This window comes from Salvelinus fontinalis, chromosome 18, assembly GCF_029448725.1.
Source record: "Salvelinus fontinalis isolate EN_2023a chromosome 18, ASM2944872v1, whole genome shotgun sequence".
In the NCBI taxonomy this organism is placed as follows: Eukaryota; Metazoa; Chordata; class Actinopteri; order Salmoniformes; family Salmonidae; genus Salvelinus; species Salvelinus fontinalis.
Window position 1 is genome coordinate 48,274,302 of NC_074682.1, and position 19,590 is coordinate 48,293,891.

Genomic DNA, 19,590 nt, shown 5'->3' on the forward strand with positions numbered 1-19,590 from the left:
CATCGTACTCAGCCGAGCTCTGACGAGCGCGTCAATAATTGATGATGGTGCCTGTGAGGTTGCCCTTCATCCGGGATGTAAGCAAGGAACATAAAACTAGCAATCTGCTCCACTGTTATTACTTCACTTGGCCATTAGCTGTAATGCATCTTGCCATCGTGATGTAATAAATGTATCACTAGCCACTTTAAACAATGCCACTTTATATAATGTTTACATACCCTACATTACTCATCTCATATGTATATACTGTACTCTATACCATCTACTGCATCTTGCCTATGTCGTTCGGCCATCACTCATTCATATATTTTTATGTACATATTCTTATTCATTCCTTTACACTTGTGTGTATAAGGTAGTTGTGAAATTGTTAGGTTAGATTACTTGTTAGATATTACTGCATGGTCGGAACTAGAAGCACAAGCATTTCGCTACACTCGCATTAACATCTGCTAACCATGTGTATGTGACAAATAACATTTGATTTGATTTGATTTGTATATCTAAATAGCTTTATGTATGTATTGATGATGATTGAATGTTGTGTCTAGGGTTGATCCCACCTTGAGTTGAACTATTGTTGTCCAAGGTCCTTTTGGGACTTTATCACGCTCTCTTGTCCCACGCGCTTTCATTTGTTAACTACAGTGCATTGTCCATTGAGAATTGTTGTGAGAAACACCTTGAAAGGTCAACAAACATAGAAAAGTCTACATTTTCACGGACGGCTCAAGCTATTTGGGGCCCAAAGCAGGATTTGAGTTAGGGTTAGGTCAGGGCACAGTGTGGATTGTTTGAATAGTGGCCATGGACAGAGAGTACACACTTATGGCTAAGTGCTATACTTCTCAAATCATAGTAATAATGAATCACTACAGAACTATACCAATTACAATGAATCACTATATAATTATACCAATCTCATACTGAACATAATATGTGTATGCAACAAGTGAAATGAAGTTGAATCTGCATTTTACAGATGTATATATATATATAAAGTGCTTAATTAAAGTAGTACTTGTGATTAAATGAACCATTTAATGACAATACTTGGCACACTGCTGGTATTCTCTGTTTATTATCTATGCATAGTCACTTTACCTCTACCTACATGTACATATTTCCTCAATTACCTCAACTAACCGGTGGCCCCGCACATTGACTCTGTACCGGTACCCCCTGTATATAGGCTCCACATTGACTCTGTACCGGTACCCCCTGTATATAGGCTCCACATTGACTCTGTACCGGTACCTCCTGTATATAGCCTCCACATTGACTCTGTACCGGTACCCCCCGTATATTTTATTTTATTTGACTTGTATGTGGTATGATTTGAATAATGAATAAGGAATCAGAATGAAGAAACTGATAAATAGATATGGATTCGTCGATGAAAAGAGGCCCTTGAATAGCCTTATAGCCAGCTGTTATTGTTGGGGCACAGTACTAGAGGTAGACCACAGCTTCAGGGTGTTCTGTCTATGCCTGCTGCTTCAGACATGGCCGCCTCTAGTTGATAGAGAGAACCTGTTCCCTGCCTAGCAGCCAGAGATGCCATCTTAGCAGCACACTGTGATTGTAGCCATTTTTAGGAGCACTGAACTCACAGACACACACAAGCTACCCCTCCACTCTCTCTCTCTCTCGCTCTCCCCCTCTCGCTCTCTCGCGCTCTAGCCCTCTCAGTCACTTGAATGCACACACGCACGCACAGTCAAATACACACACACACATGCAAACACACACACAAACCCTCCATCTCTGAGCTGCTGATTTGAGTAGTACTGCTGCAGTGATTGGAGAGAAAGGGAGGGTTGGGTTGGGTTTGCACTCTGCCTAGCTAAGACTGCGATTTCCAGAGTGCCTTGCTGCCGCCCACGCACATCAGACATCTACCCTCAGTGACAATGCTTTCAACTCGGCACAGCACGAACCCACTGACCCACATACTGTGTCCCCCGGGAAACGGTGCCTGTGTGTGCCATTGTCTGATTACACCCGCCTCTATTCAATTACCTGGGGTGTCTGTGAGAATTTACGAACATGCATTCAATGATAAAAAAGTATATTAATTTAAGTATACGGTTTCTTAAAGCAGGAAGACTGTTCATTTGGACTCCTGCTAGATAACACCTGCCTGGATTTGATTCTAAGGTTCATTGTGTCATCCTAACATTTCTCTATGACTGCTGCCTGACTGTGTCCCACCGAACAACAACAAAAAAGTCAAACAAAGAGGATGCACTCAGCATATTTTCACAACAATATTTTGATATGAGGAAATCTCTGTGGCTTCCCCCTCCCAAGGCAGGCTACATACCAACACCATGACTGGATCTTTGTGGTATTTTAGATTGTTTAGATATTGTTTAGATATGATTCATTTGGATAAAGTGATATTTTGGGGAGAAGAAATGAGTAATACACATGCATAACCACACAATTACCTCTATGAAGGTGATAGAAACGCTAGAAGCTGGTTTCATTAGCATAGTGTATGTTGTACATTCAGATAAGATGTGCTGTTCATACTCTACTGGGGTGATTCATGTCAGAGAAAAGCTAAGGCTTGTGTCAGTTGTGGGCCAACCAGTTTGTCCAGATCTAACACTGTGTTATATACACACAAATAATGGTTCTAAATAGTACGAGATAGGGGTTCTTTGGCTTATAAACACTTTTGAACCTTTTTTTGGTGCTATATAGAACCCTTCTTAAAAGGCTCTATAAAGAACCATGCTCATAAGGTTCTAAATGGAACCTGTATGGTGCTATAAAAAATGTTAAACTTTCCTAAGGTTCTATAATAAACCATTAAATACGATTCTATAAGGCACCAAAGAAGGGTTCTACTATGGTACAACCCTGATTGGGGCTATATAGAACACTTTTTGGGGTTCTTTATAGAACTTTTATGGAGAATGGTTCTATAACAGACCTTTCTCAATCTGATAGGTTCTTTGTGATTACTTTTGAAGAACCATACAGTTATTTTTTTTATTCTGGTAAGGCATATTATATTGTTAAAATTCCATTGGTGTTATTATTGTGTTAATTCACAAGTTGAGTGAAATGAACTACCAGCATCCCACAGAATGCCAGCATCCCACAGTCGCCTCTTCACTATTGATGTTGAGACTGGTGTTTTGTGGGTACTATTTAATGAAGCTGCCAGTTGAGGACTTGTGAGGCGTCTGTTTCTCAAACTAGACACTCTAATGTACTTGTCCTCTTGCCCAGTTGTGCACCGGGTCCTCCCACTCCTCTTTCTATTCTGCTTAGAGCCAGTTTGCGCTGTTCTGTGAAGGGAGTAGTACGGTCGTGGCCAAAAGTTTTGAGAATGACACAAATATTATTTTCCACAAGGGTTGCTGCTTCAGTGTTTTTAGATATTTTTGTCAGATGTTACTATGGAATACTGAAGTATAATTACAACATTTCATAAGTGTCAAAGGCTTTTATTGACAATTACATGAAGTTGATGCAAAGAGCCAATATTTGCAGTGTTGACCCTTCTTTTTCAAGACCTCTGCAATCCGCTCTGGCATGCTGTCAATTAACTTCTGAGCCACATCCTGACTGATGACAGCCCATTCTTGCATAATTAATGCTTGGAGTTTGTCAGAATTTGTGGGTTTTTGTTTGTCCACCCACCTCTTGAGGATTGACCACAAGTTCTCAATGGGATAAAGGTCTGGGGAGTTTCCTGGCCATGGACCCAAAATATCGACGCTTTGTTCCCCGAGCCACTTAGTTATTAGTTTTGCCTTATGGCAAGGTGCTCCATCATAATGGAAAAGGCATTGTTCGTCACTAAACTGTTCCTGGATGGTTGGGAGAAGTTGCTCTCGGAGGATGTGTTGGTACCATTCTTTATTCATGGCTGTGTTCTTAGGCAAAATTGTGAGTGAGCCCACTCCCTTGGCTGAGAAGCAACCCCACACATGAATGGTCTCAGGATGCTTTACTGTTGGCATGACACAGGACTGATGGTAGCGCTCACCTTGTCTTCTCCGGACAAGCTTTTTTCCGGATGCCCCAAACAATCGGAAAGGGGATTCATCAGAGAAAAGGACTTTACCCCAGTCCTCAGCAGTCCAATCCCTGTACCTTTTGCAGAATATCAATCTGTTCCTGATGTTTTTCCTGGATAGAAGTAGTTTCTTTGCTGCCCTTCTTGACACCAGGCCATCCTCCAGAAGTCTTTGCCTCACTGTGTGTGCAGATGCACTCACACCTGCCTGCTGCCATTCCTGAGCAAGCTCTGTACTGGTGGTGCCCCGATCCCACAGCTGAATCAACTTTAGGAGACGGTCCTGGCGCTTGCTGGACTATTTTGGGCGCCCTGAAGCCTTTTTCACAACAATTGAACTGCTCTCCTTGAAGTTCTTGATGATCCGATAAATGGTTGATTTAGGTGCAATCTTACTGGCAGCAATATCCTTGCCTGTGAAGCCCGTTTTGTGCAAAGCAATGATGACGGCACGTGTTTCCTTGCAGGTAACCATGCTTGACAGAGGAAGAACAATGATTCCAAGCACCACCCTCCTTTTGAAGCTTCCAGTCTGTTATTCAAACTCAATCAGCATGACAGAGTGATCTCCAGCCTTGTCCTTGTCAACACTCACACCTGTGTTAACGAGAGAATCACTGATATGAGGTCAGCTGGTCCTTTTGTGGCAGGGCTGAAAGGCAGTGGAAATATTTTTGGGGGATTTTGTTTATTTTCATGGCAAAGAGGGACTTTGCAATTAATTGCAATTCATCTGATCACTCTTCATAACATTCTGGAGTATATGCAAATTGTCATCATACAAACTGAGGCAGCAGACTTTGAAAATTAATATTTGTGTCATTCTCAAAACATTTGGCCATGACTGAACACAGCGTTGCACGAGATCTTCAGTTTCTTGGCAATTTTTCGCACGGAATAGCCTTCCTTTTTCAGAACAAGAATAGACTGACGAGTTTCAGAAGAAAGTTCCCTGTTTCTGGCCATTTTGAGCCTGTAATCGAACTCACAAATGCTGATGTTCTTTAATCAGAACAACAGTTTTCAGCTGTGCTAACATAATTGCAAAAGGGTTTTCTAATGATCAATTAGCCTTTTAAAATTATAAACTCGGATTAGCTAACACAACGTGCCATTGGAACACAGGGGTGATGGTTGCTGATAATGGGCCTCTGTACGCCTATGTAGATATTCCATTAAAAATCTGCCATTTCCAGCCACAATAGTCATTTACAACATTAACAATGTCTACACTGTATTTCTCATCAATTTGATGTTATTTTAATGGATTTTTTGTGTGCTTTTCTTTCAAAAACAAGGACATTTCTAAGTGACCCCAAACTTTTAAACGGTAGTGTATATTTTTCTTTATTATTTTCCCCTAACTCCACCAAACCTAAGGGACAACAGCACTTAGGCTTCTACTTCCAGCTTAAACATACTACTGTATATACATTTTACGGACACAGTATATTTTACAATAGTTATCTTTTGTTTGTTTTTAGTCCCATCCTTCAGCTACCATACATTTTAAAAGAGCAAAGAAAACTTTAGTGAACTGTAAAGAACCGTTGAAGAGCTCAAAGGGTTCTTGAGTCATTATGGTTCCACATAGAACCATCACCCTTCCCAAAACCATTGAGGAACCCTAATATTTTTGTCTGTAGCATATTGAACATTTAGACACTCCTCTAAACTTATTTTGTTGTGCAGGTCAGTAATAGATCAGTGAAGATCGCTCATGATTTTATACAGATACAGGGTGTCATTTCTATGAAGTAACTTAAACCCCTGTTGAAAGAGCTTGTGATACTAAAAGTCGCTGCTACAAAGAGGAATGAACTTGATGAACCTAGCCAAGTTCAGTTGTGTTGAGGCTATCCTTGCTACCTTGGGAAGCCTGGCACATGCGTTGCGAGGGCCCTGCTGCTCATCGACGCTATATAAATATTACATGAGCCAAAGCACAGTAAGGAAGAGTCGAATGGAAGGAGGAAGTTGGCTGCATACAAGTATTACTTTAACGTCATTCAACTTGTAGTTTGTGTGCCAGTTTGTTTCTGCCTCAGTCAACTCCTTCATCACTGCCCAAACATGATTTGGCATGAAAATGACAAGGGAGTTGGCTAAAGCCTGAACAACTTACTTTATGTTCATTGTTGAGTTGGAAGTATTTTTTCAGCATTAACCAGTTCTATTGTCACTTACTGTCGACGACAATGGAGCAGAACCAACCACTGACTCCAAATGTCAACATGGTTAGCGTCATTCCCAAACCTGAGTCAATACGTTTACTTGAACATCAAGATGTACAGTGGGGCAAAAAAGTATTTAGTCAGCCACCAATTGTGCAAGTTCTCCCACTTAAAAATATGAGAGAGGCCTGTAATTTTCATCATAGGTACACTTCAACTATGACAGACAAAATGAGAAAAAAAAATCCAGAAAATCACATTGTATGATTTTTTATGAATGTATTTGCAAATTATGGTGGAAAATAAGTATTTGGTCAATACTTTGTTATATACCCTTTGTTGGCAATGACAGAGGTCAAACGTTTTCTATAAGTCTTCACAAGGTTTTCACACACTGTTGCTGGTATTTTGGCCCATTCCTCCATGCAGATCTCCTCTAGAGCAGTGATGTTTTGGGGCTGTTGCTGGGCAACACGGACTTTCAACTCCCTCCAAAGATTTTCTATGGGGTTGAGATCTGGAGACTGGCTAGGCCACTCCAGGACCTTGAAATGCTTCTTACGAAGCCACTCCTTCGTTGCCCGGGCGGTGTGTTTGGGATCATTGTCATGCTGAAAGACCCAGCCACGTTTCATCTTCAATGCCCTTGCTGATGGAAGGAGGTTTTCACTCAAAATCTCCCGATACATGGCCCCATTCATTCTTTCCTTTACACGGATCAGTCGTCCTGGTCCCTTTGCAGAAAAACAGCCCCAAAGCATGATGTTTCCACCCCCATGCTTCACAGTAGGTATGGTGTTTTTTGGATGCAACTCAGCATTCTTTGTCCTCCAAACACGACGAGTTGAGTTTTTACCAAAAAGTTCTATTTTGGTTTCATCTGAGCATATGACATTCTCCCAATCTTCTTCTGGATCATCCAAATGCTCTCTTGCAAACTTCAGACGGGCCTGGATATGTACTGGCTTCAGCAGGGGGACACGTCTGGCACTGCAGGATTTGAGTCCCTGGCGGCATAGTGTGTTACTGATGGTAGGCTTTGTTACTTTGGTCCCAGCTCTCTGCAGGTCATTCACTAGGTCCCCCCGTGTCTTTCTGGGATTTTTGCTCACCGTTCTTGTGATCATTTTGACCCCACGGGGTGAGATCTTGCGTGGAGCCCCAGATCGAGGGAGATTATCAGTGGTCTTGTATGTCTTCCATTTCCTAATAATTGCTCCCACAGTTGATTTCTTCAAACCAAGCTGCTTACCTATTGCAGATTCAGTCTTCCAAGCCTGGTGCAGGTCTACAATTTTGTTTCTGGTGTCCTTTGACAGCTCTTTGGTCTTGTCCATAGTGGAGTTTGGAGTGTGACTGTTTGAGGTTGTGGACAGGTGTCTTTTATACTGATAAAAGAATAACAAGTTCAAACAGGTGCCATTAATACAGGTAACGAGTGGAGGACAGAGGAGCCTCTTAAAGAAGAAGTTACAGGTCTGTGAGAGCCAGAAATCTTGCTTGTTTGTAGGTGACCAAATACTTATTTTCCACCATAATTTACAAATAAATTCATAAAAAATCCTACAATGTGATTTTCTGGATTTATTTTCTCATTTTGTCTGTCATAGTTGAAGTGTACCTATGATGAAAATTACAGGCCTCTCTCATCTTTTTAAGTGGGAGAACTTGCACAATTGGTGGCTGACTAAATACCTTTTTGCCCCACTGTATATTTGTATTTACTGTGGATCCCCATTAGATGTTGCCAAGACATCAGCTACCCTTCCTCGGGTCCAGCAACATTAAGACAGTTTTATACAATTTTAAAAACATTACATTCACAGATTTCACAACACACTGTGTGCCCTCCGGCCCCTACTCCACCACTACCACATAGTGTATCTACAGTACTAAGTCCATTGGTATGTGTGTGTATAGCGCGTATGTTATCGTGTGTGTGTGTGTGTGTATGCAAGAGGTGTCAAGAGGTGAAACAAAATGTAATTCTCTGCGGTTGTGAATAAACACTTGTTATAATTATATATTATTTACACGAGGCACAGGGTTCAGTGGAGATGCTACTGTCAGCTGGGGATGTTTTTGTGGCAGTGCTCCCAGTAACTTGACTGAAAAGCCTCCTTAGTAAGTTGACTGAACAGCCTCCTTAGTAAGTTGACTGAACGGCCTCCTTAGTAAGTTGACTGAACGGCCTCCTTAGTAAGTTGACTGAACGGCCTCCCAGTAACTTGACTGAACAGCCTCCTTAGTAAGTGACTGAACGGCCTCCTTAGTAAGTTGTCTGCAGGGCCTCCTTAGTAAGTTGACTGAACAGCCTCCTTAGTAAGTTGTCTGCAGGGCCTCCTTAGTAAGTTGACTGAACGGCCTCCTTAGTAAGTGACTGAACGGCCTCCTTAGTAACTTGGCTGAGCGGCCTCCTTAGTAAGTTGACTGAACGGCCTCCTTAGTAAGTTGACTGAACGGCCTCCTTAGTAAGTTGACTGAACGGCCTCCTTAGTAAGTTGACTGAACGGCCTCCTTAGTAACTTGACTGAACGGCCTCCTTAGTAAGTTGACTGAACGGCCTCCTTAGTAAGTTGACTGAACGGCCTCCTTAGTAAGTTGACTGAACGGCCTCCTTAGTAACTTGGCTGAACGGCCTCCTTAGTAAGTTGACTGAACGGCCTCCTTAGTAAGTTGACTGAACGGCCTCCTTAGTAAGTTGACTGAACGGCCTCCCAGTAACTTGACTGAACAGCCTCCTTAGTAAGTGACTGAACGGCCTCCTTAGTAAGTTGACTGAACGGCCTCCTTAGTAAGTTGACTGAACAGCCTCCTTAGTAAGTTGACTGAAGAGCCTCCTTAGTAAGTTGACTGAACGGCCTCCTTAGTAAGTTGGCTGAGCGGCCTCCTTAGTAAGTTGGCTGAGCGGCCTCCTTAGTAAGTTGGCTGAGCGGCCTCCTTAGTAAGTTGGCTGAGCGGCCTCCTTAGTAACTTGTCTGCACGGCCTCCTTAGTAAGTTGACTGAACGGCCTCCTTAGTAAGTTGACTGAACGGCCTCCTTAGTAAGTTGACTGAACAGCCTCCTTAGTAAGTTGACTGAACGGCCTCCTTAGTAAGTTGACGGAACGGCCTCCTTAGTAAGTTGACTGAACGGCCTCCTTAGTAAGGTGATGGAACAGCTTCCTTAGTAAGTTGACTGAACGGCCTCCTTAGTAAGTGACTGAACGGCCTCCTTAGTAAGTTGACTGAACGGTCTCCTTAGTAAGTTGACGGAACGGCCTCCTTAGTAAGTTGACTGAACGGCCTCCTTAGTAAGGTGATGGAACAGCTTCCTTAGTAAGTTGACTGAACGGCCTCCTTAGTAAGTTGACTGAACGGCCTCCTTAGTAAGGTGATGGAACAGCTTCCTTAGTAAGTTGACTGAACGGCCTCCTTAGTAAGTTGACGGAACGGCCTCCTTAGTAATTTGACTGAACGGCCTCCCTAGTAATTTGGCTGACCGGCCTCCTTAGTAACTTGTCTGCACGGCCTCCCTAGTAATTTGGCTGACCGGCCTCCTTAGTAACTTGGCTGAACGGCCTCCTTAGTAACTTGTCTGCACGGCCTCCCTAGTAATTTGGCTGAACGTTTTTCTGGCAAGCTTCATCCATATCCATTTAGAGTGGAGGGAACCTAACCCACCTGCACACACACACGATCATGCACACACAGACACACTACTGTAAGGTCCCATTTGATAAGCTGTGGGCAATGTAACCCACCACACATGCACTCATGCATTCACGCACGCGCGCGCGCGCGCGCGCGCGCGCGCGCACACACACACACACACACACACACACACACACACACACACACACACACACACACACACACACACACACACACACACACACACACACACACACACACACACACACACACACACACCACACAGTCCCAGTGGGTGGAGTTAAAACAAGAGATAAAGTATATATATGAATAATTGAGAATACGTTAAGTATTCAGACCCATTGACTTTTTCCACATTTTGTTACGTTAAAGCCTTATTCTAAACTTTATTTTAAAATGTCCTCATCAATCTTCACACAAAACCCCATAATAACAGAGAAAAAAATGTTTTTTAGAAATGTTTGCTAATTTATGAGGAATAACAAAAGGAAATATCACATTTACATAAGTATTCAGGCCCTTTACTAAGTACTTGGTTGAAGCACCTTTGGCAGCGATTACAACCTTGAGTATTTTTGGCACACCTATATTGGTGGAGTTTCTCCCATTCTCCCACTCGATCCTGATTAGTCTGATTAGTCTCCCAGTCGATCCTGATTAGTCTCCCAGTCCCTGCCGCTGAAAAACATCACCACAGCATGATGCTGCCACCACCATGCTTCACCGTAGGGATGGCACCAGGTTTCCTCCAGACGTGATGCTTGGCATTCAGGCCAAAGAGTTCAATCTTGTTTCTCCTTCTGGAAGGGTCTTCCATCTCCACAGAGGGACTCTGGAGCTCTGTCAGAGTGACCATTGTTTTCTTGATCACCTCCCTGACCAAGGCCCTTCTCCCCGATTGCTCAGTTTGGCCAGGCGGCCAGCTCTAGGAAAAGTCTTGATGGTTCCAAACTTCTTCCATTTAAGAATGATGGAGGCCACTGTGTTTTTAGGGACCTTCAATGCTGCAGACATTTTTTTGTACCCTTCCCCAGATCTGTGCCCCGATACAATCCTGTGTCGGAGCTCTACGGACAATTCCTTCAACCTCATGGCTTGGTTTTTGCTCTGACATGCACTGTCAACTGTGGGACCTTATATAGACAGGTGTGTGCCTTTCCAAATCATGTCAATTCAATTGAATTTACCACAAGTGGACTCCAATCAAGTTTTAGAAACATCTCAAGGATGATCAATGGAAACAGGATGCACCTGAGCTCAATTTCGAGTATCATAGCAAAGGGTCTGAATACTTATGTAAATAAGGTGGGGGTTTTTGGTTTTGCTTTGTCATTATGGAGTATTGTGTGCAGATTGATGAGGTAAAAAAAATTGTTCATACATTTTTGAATAAGGCGTAACCAAATGTGGAAAAAGTCAAGGGGTCTGAATACTTTCCCAATGCACTGTACAGTACAGCCTTGATTCACCATTTTACAATTAGACTCTTCACGCATACATTATCTAGTCATATTATGACGATATCAGTCAGTTTAGTAAATGCTAAATTACTGTGGCATTCACAATAAATGACATATGCCAATTTAAACGTAGATGTAAGGATAACCGTGGATGTCTTTTCTCGTCTCCCTGTTTTTCAGCCTACTCCGACAAGATCAAAGAGATGTCCATGCTGTCTCTGATCTGCTCCTGCTTCTACTCACAACCACACCCAAACAGCCTCTACCAATATGGAGGTTAGTAGTGAAGAGCTCTGTGTTTGTCCGTGTCCCATAGAGATTATATAAATGCTGTATATGATCTCTCTATGGTCTATCTGTCTCTCTCCCCTTCTCTGTCTGTCTGTCTGTCTGTCTGTCTGTCTGTCTGTCTGTCTGTCTGTCTGTCTCCGTGTCTGTCTGTCTGTCTCTGTCTCTGTCTCTGTCTGTCTCTCTCTTCAAGCTGCTGTGTGTTAGTACCATAGCATGGTGTACAAACAGGCCAGTCATTCTGAGTCCTGGCCGCCACAGCCTTACTGCCCTAATACCTGCTGTTCTCCACAGACATGGAGGTGAAGTCCCTGAACAAGCGGGCATCCGGCCAGGCCTTCGAGATCATCTTGAAGGCCCCCGCTGACCTCTCTCCAGACAGGCCGCAGCCCCTGCTTTCTGCTCCCAAGAAGGACCTCTCCCCGGACGAGCTCCAGAAGAGGCTGGAAGCTGCGGAGGAGAGGAGAAAGGTAAATGGAGAGCATGACAGAGAATGGGTCAATATCTCTTCTCACCCTTCGATTCTTCTCACTCTTCACAATCTCTCATCATCTATCCCTTTTCCTCTCGCCCCTCTCTCTTTCTCCCTCTTCTCTATCATTGTCTCCTTCTCTCCCTCGTCTCTCTCTGCAGTCTCAGGAGGCCCTGGTGCTGAAGCAGCTAGCTGAGAAGCGGGAACACGAGCGACAGGTGCTCCACAAGGCCCTGGAGGAGAACAACAACTTCAGCAAGATGGCCGAAGAGAAGCTTAACTACAAGATGGAGGTCAACAAAGAGAACCGCGAGGCCCAGCTGAATGCGCTGAAGCAGCGGCTCCGGGAGAAGGTAAGACACCCACTGATTGTCAATCAAAGCTATGGCCTAACTTAGAAAAAGTGTTTTGTGGGTAGAGAGTAGAGCATCCAAAACAAGATTGGAGGTGATCTTTGGTTTAGGGGTTTACTGTAATGAAAAATTAAGGAGGACCAAGGCCATAGACATGGGCATTGTGAATACTTACTGGAGGAGTGTGATGACCTAGTCGCCTTTCTGGCAACAGGAGGAAATGCATTAACATGAAATTATTAGCCTGAATGCCAGTCGGTAGGTAAATGGATGACCAGTCTGTAACTTAAATTGGCAAGGAAACAATTCAGCATTGCTGAATGCAGAAACAATCAGATCCCTCCATTCTTCACTTTTTTTTGATGGCAGTTGATGTTGAAACTCTAACCAGTGTTAATAGAATAATAAAGGAAAGAAGGGCGCTGAGGAGTATTTCTCTCCTCTCATACAGGAGTAATAAAGGCCTAGTTCACAAATTTTGTGGATTTCTTTTATTTTTATAATTATTATAATTTTTTACTGCAGTACCCTCAACACCCCTACTTCCTGTAAAATATTAAAATAAAAAGAGAATAGAGAACAATGGTGTGACTTGGCATAGTTCTGTTATTATCTCCACCCGGCACAGCCAGAAGAGGACTGGCCACCCCTCATAGCCTGGTTCCTCTCTAGGTTTCTTCCTAGGTTTTGGCCTTTCTAGGGAGTTTTTCCTAGCCACCGTGCTTCTACACCTGCATTCTAGCTGTTTGGGGTTTTAGGCTGGGTTTCTGTACAGCACTTCGAGATATTATCTGATGTACGAAGGGCTATATAAAATAAAATTGATTGATTGATTGATTGACTATGTAAATTACCTTCTATTGCAGTATTTTATAGCACTTCTCTAATTTTCACTTCGTTTCATCACAGGAAATCCATGCCGCTGAGGTCCGTAGAAACAAAGAGCTCCAAGCTGACCTCTGTGGTTGAAAACATTTTCTACAGTTTTGTTAAGAGATTCTCATCTGATGGGTTTTTGTTGGAGGAAATGCTACTTTTTAAAATCTCAATGTCTCAAAGGCTCTTGCATTGTTCAGTATACACTGATTTCACAAGCTAATAATTTACACAGATTGTTTCTCATCTCTCAGTGTGTATTTTTTTTGAAAACTACAAACATTTGAAATGCAAAGGCACAGTAAGTCAAAGGTCAGATTTAATAAACCTTTGTACCTGTGTTAAGACTGCACCTGTGAGTTCATACAAAGGAACAACATGAAAACAATTGAAAAGTTATTTCTCTTACCTTTTTTTACCTTTTGTTTAAAATAATGTTTGGTTCTGTCCAGAAAAATGACCAGTTAAATTTTGCACTAGTGTAAATACTTGGAAAATCTGTCTGTGTGTCAAACCTAAAAAGCTACTGTAAAAGACAGGCGTATGGTGAAATATTTGATTGTTTTAGCGCATGGGGCAGGCGAGAAGAGGTGGTGTGTGTGTGTGTGTGTGTACATCTTTACTGTTTGTTTCTGTGTTGGGGATATTGGGATTTTGTAGAGATGCTAGTTTTATGCCTGTTCATGCACACCTTTTCAGAAGGGTGTGTGTGCGCCTACGTCAGAGAGCAAGGCTGTGAGTCGATTCAAAACATAGTAGTTCAATAGGTAATGTTCAATTCTCATAGGAAGTAAATGTCTACGCTGCATCTGTACTGTGAGTGAATCTGTTCCACATATTTCCAAACTGTCATTATCTTGAAAAATGAGCTTGAGGTCATAACACGATCCCTACATCTATTGCATACGGTACTTTATGACATGGGAACAGAGCCACGCTAAACGGACTCAAGAGTTGCCCCTGTGCTAGAGGCTTGCTCAGACCTCGTGAAACGGGATAATATACCATATTCAGCACAATCTACAGGCAAACACACTAACCTGGCCATTCATCATGTATAGTGACACCCATTGTCAGTTTGTGCAGCTGTCTTTAATCAACATATAAAGTTAATCAATTGAGTGTATAAAATGGAGCATAGTCACATTTAGGCCTCAGCTCAATAAAGTTCAGTATTCACGTTGCTGTAGGTCAGGAAATGAATAAGGTTATGACACATATGTTTAATTTGCTTGAAGAGTGGCTTCCGTTCTCGCTTCAGTTTCATTTCCTGGCTACTGAAATCTCCCACACAGTCTGTTTATTTCTGAGAGACACTCACTTGTGACTGTTGAGTAAGTGCCACTGTAGGGGACTATATTCAGTAACAAGATGACTCCACGACAGAATGCCATAGTTAGTTTGCAGTGAGATACAGAGTCAATGTGAAATAACTAGTTTTATGCAAATCATATGCAAATAAGAAGGATTATGATGTGAACTTTGGCATGCGATGTAGAGGTATCAAATGCTGACATAGCCTGAATGTATTACCAGACACACTTGCTCTTCTAGCAGCATATAAGCCTGGGTTACTCGTGCCAGGTTTCCCTATACAGTATAATGCTGGGATAATGCTGCTCAGCTTCAGTGGGGTTGCGCTAGGACACACAGTGGGGTTATGCTAGGACACAATTCTGTCATGCTGGTGCTTGACTTGGTTGGTTGTCGCCTTGCTTAAGTAACCTTGACATCGTGCCAACTACTGTTTTAATTATCTTTGTCTAAGATGGGTCCAGCAGTCCATTATGCTTACATACACAGTCTCCGCACATATAACGACTCTGTGTGAATAACTCACCTTTGGTCAGCCGTTGTTGCTTGCATATATAAGTCTGATAAACTATAATACAGTTGGTGATACCTTATTTTTTCATTTACATTTGTGACATTTAATAATTTACATGTGTGTTGTTTACAAATGTAGTAAAATATGTCACATGAGATCTGATATCATAGCTTTCACACATCTTTGAAAAATCTAGCCTGGTAAAAATAATGCTTCAGAATGAATTTCACTGGATCAATAAACCCTTCATGGCACGTTCAAACATTTTTGACTTTCTGGTTCATCCAAAGAACAGGGGACTGCTGCCAAATCATCCACAGGTAATGAAATGTATGATGTATCATCATGTGATAGTTATCTGCTATTTGTCGGACTATTATCAACGTTCGCATGATTTGTCTGTCGTAACGTTTGACCAGTAAAATGTGTAATGTGATAACGGATATCATCGAGGCTCTATAGCAGAGATTATGGAAGAATTCTCTAATCTTATTCGTATTATTTATCAACTGTCTCTGTTTATACTAGAGTCATTCTGCACAGTATCATATGATGATGCCCTCACGCCGACGCCCAGAATGACAGAAACGAAACTTAACTGTGCAGCGAATGAAACAATACTAGTGATGGGCATTCCGAGTCTTTTCGGTGTACGCCAAACGGTTCTTCGTTCAAAATGCTTAAGAATCGACCTACAACCACAAAAAATTGCTAAATTGCATTCAAATACATTTTTATCTGACCAAATTATTACCTGGCCTGCAAAACAATCTGGACCAAATTGACACATTCTCCCCACTATTTGTTGTTTCTCCCCTGAATATTCACCCTCTTTAGATAATTATTTTGTAACTTCTCTGCAGAAAAAAGTTATTTTGCGCTCAAAAAGCAGTAGTAGCAGTATGCAAATCAGGGAGCCAAATGATCGGCTCTTTCACCGATGCGATTCGGTTGCCGACGTTCACCAAAAAGATCCGTTCAAAAAGAGCCGTTCGTTCACGAACAACCCATTACTAAATGATATTCCAGCGATGGGAGGGATTTATTGTCCCCATATCCACTATATCAGATACAACGGAAGAAACTGGAGTTTCAATTTAATGTGAAATGTCTGACTGTTAAAAACTCCTGAAACTATTGCGGTGAGTTCAGCATTTTAAAATTAGTTAATTAACCATGTGTGGGTTATAACCGAACGTTTTGAAAATAATTGTAAATGTGAAGCGTCAGACGAACCTGCGACTTCATTCTAGATCAAACCAGGAGTTACTTGATGTTGCAATTTTTTATGACAACAAATTATCAAATTGCTTCCTGGTGAAAGGTAAGCAAGGTAAATCGCCTATAAGAGTCGTCCAAAACGTATACGCACAAATATTGGACCATATGTGTCTTTCATACTTTTCGCATTCTTAGCGCGGCTCTATCAATTTCTGTAAACTGTAAACACATTCAAATGAATAGAGGACGGGTACGGAGCCGCGTTTGTTGGGAATTTGAGCTGTGCGTCTATCGTGGACGTGGGCAAGAGATCCATATAGCAAGTTGGGGGCGATGAAACAACAGAAGCACATTCATTTTAAATGAATGATGCGAAGTGCGCGGGAGGACCGTTGGGCGATGCGAGAAAGGCCAGAGAGGAAGAGGAAGAGAGGCCCAGCTCGGCAGAAAATCTGTCTCCCTCGTTTGGAGGTCAATGAGGGAGTGTCGAATTTGGTCAACAAAAACATTTATGGTTTATTTGCTACATGAGGCTTATTTGATCGAATAGAAGTTTTGCAAAAATGTACTGATATAAATAGGACACGTGACATCTCGGTCACTGAGAAAAAAATAATAATATCAGAGTTGTCTCAATATGCCTTTGCATATTCATGACATGAGGCTAGTAGCTTAGCATATATTTCCATTGAATACTGGTTGTTGACGTCAACAACCTCATCTAATATTTAAAAAAGCATTAAAATAATGAGACGTATTCTCCAATCCAAAGAAAGGATAGGTTGGAGCTAGACAGTCCACAGTGGCGCTTTGTGGACAATGACTCCCATTGTTGGGGCGGAGAGAAATGTATCTTGTCAGTATATCCATCATCTTCGGAATGGGCGAGGGAGCTTGAACAGGGCGGGAACAAAGTTGGGAAAAGTTCGTACTTGCTATTGACCAATCAACTCTCACTATAGTTTCCAACTCCTTGTGGATTGGCTGTTGATATTTAGCACTACCTAGCCTGGTTGCTAGCTTGCTATCACCAACATGAGGGTGAAGCAATCTTGGCTATCTGACTGCTTGACTAAAGAAATCTCTGTTGGCCAACAGCCTATTGACCAAACAATCGACCAGTCAACTAAATGGGATCAGTCTTAGTTGACTCCATTGCTTCCAACAGTTGTGTCAAGTTGTCTGGATGTCCTTTGGATTGTGGACCATTCTTGATACATGCAGGAAACTGTTGAGCGTGAAATCTTTTGTCTTGCCTATTCACCCTCAGAATGGCACACACATACACAATCGATGTCTCAATTGTCTCAAGGCTTAAACATTCTTCTTTAACATGTCTACTCCCCTTCATCTACACTGATTGAAGTGGATGTAATAAGTGACATCATTAAGGGATCATAGCTTTCACCTGGACTCACCTGGACAGTCTGTTATGGAAAGAGCAGGTGTTCCTAATGTTTTATACACTATTTGTTGGTAGGCCTATAGCTATTTCCTCTAATAGTGTCACCATGCACTCTTTAAATAGGCCTACCTCCTTTCTGCATTGGACTCTCTGCGGTGGAAAATCAACTTCTGAAAGTACAATGCTTAGAATCATAATGACATCTAAGATTGAAATCTTTACAAAACAGCGACAGTTTCATTGCAAACAAGACACACAGGTTTGGCATTGGAGAAATGCGGTACGAAGAATATCTTTTAATAGAGTAGGTAGGTAAAATCTTTCCTCATCAATAGCACTACAAGCTTGGCACCCCTGAGCACTCTTGAGCAGGTTTTCATTAAAGGATCTATCTGTACTTTGCTCTGTTAATCTTGGTCTCGATCCTGACTAGTCTTCCACAGTATGATGCTGCCACCGCCATGCTTCACCGTAGGGATGGTGCCAGGTTTCCTTCAGACGTGACACTTTGCATTCAGGCCAAAGAGTTCAATCTTGGTTTCATCAGACCAGAGAATCTTGTTTCTCATGGTGTGAGAGTCTTTAGGTGCCTTTTGGCAAACTCCAAGCGGGCTGTCATATGCTTTTTACTGAGGAGTTTCTTCCGTCTGGCCACTACCATTAAAGGCGTGATTGGTGGAGTGCTGCAGAGATGGTTGTCCTTCTGAAAGGTTCTCCCATCTCCACAGAGGAACTCTAGAGCTCTGTCAGAGTGACCATCGGATTCTTGGTCACCTCCCTGATCAAACCCTTCTCCCCCTGTTGCTCAGTTTGGCCGGGCGGCCAGCTCTAGGAAGAGTCTTGGTGGTTCCAAACTTCTCCAATTTAAGAATGATGGAGGCCACTTGTGTCCTTGGGGACCTTCAATGCTGCATACATTTTTTTGTACCCTTCCCCAGATCTGTGCCACGACACAATCCTGTCTCGGAGAATTATGGACAATTCCTTCGACCTCATGGCTTTGTTTTTGCTCTGACATGCACTGTCAACTGTGGAACCTTAGATAGACAGGTGTGTGTCTTTACAAATCATGTCCAATCAATTTAATTCACCACAGGTGGACTCCAATCAAGTTGTAGAAACATCTCAAGGATGATGAATGGAAACAGGATGCACCTGAGCTCAATTTCGAGTCTCACATGGGACCCAAACCGGCTGCGAGCGTGCGACATCGTGCATACATTTATTTTATCCCCCCACACCAAACGTGATCATGACACGCAGGTTAAAATATCAAAACAAACTGAACCAATTAGTAATTTGGGGACAGGTCGAAAAGCATTAAACATTTATGGCAATTTAGCTAGTCAGCTTGCACTTGCTAGCTAATTTCTCCTATTTAGCTAGCTTGCAGTTGCTAGCTAATTGGTCCTGGGATATAAGCATTTGAGTTGTTATTTTACCTGAAATGCACAAGGTCCTCTACTCCGCCAATTAATCCACACATAAAACGGTCAATCGAAATGTTTCTAGTCATCTCTCTTCCTTCCAGGCTTTCTCTTCTCTTGACTTTATATTTCGATTGGCAACTTTCATAAATTAGGTGCATTACCGCCACTGACCTCGTTCGTCTTTCAGTCACCCATGTGGGTATAACCAATGAGGAGATGGCACGTGGGTACCTGCTTCTATAAACCAATGAGGAGATGGGAGAGACAGGACTTGAAGCGCAATCTGCGTCAGAAATAGAACTGATTTCTATTTTAGCCCATGGCAATGCAGACGTTTGTTGGCGTGCGCGAGCAGTGTGGGTGCAATAATTGAATAACATAGATTTC

At 42.4% G+C, this 19,590-nt stretch overlaps 2 protein-coding genes across 3 annotated transcripts in view; both read left to right on the top strand.

Moving 5' to 3' along the window:
- Positions 1–15,411, top strand: part of LOC129815680 (stathmin-3-like) — a 30,340-nt gene extending 14,929 nt beyond the window's left edge. Inside the window, exons 2-5 of the mRNA XM_055869683.1 lie at positions 11,511–11,606; positions 11,913–12,088; positions 12,252–12,443; positions 13,353–15,411. Of these exons, the coding sequence (XP_055725658.1) occupies positions 11,511–11,606; positions 11,913–12,088; positions 12,252–12,443; positions 13,353–13,412 (524 nt within the window). The 3' untranslated portion in view covers positions 13,413–15,411. The remainder of the gene's footprint in view (positions 1–11,510; positions 11,607–11,912; positions 12,089–12,251; positions 12,444–13,352) is intronic.
- A 692-nt stretch (positions 15,412–16,103) lies between these two features.
- The window catches only part of LOC129815678 (helicase with zinc finger domain 2-like), a 46,581-nt gene continuing 43,094 nt past the window's right edge, over positions 16,104–19,590 (top strand). For both annotated transcript variants that reach the window (XM_055869680.1, XM_055869681.1), the window contains exon 1: positions 16,104–16,289. The gene's annotated coding sequence lies outside the window, so the exon portion shown is untranslated. The remainder of the gene's footprint in view (positions 16,290–19,590) is intronic.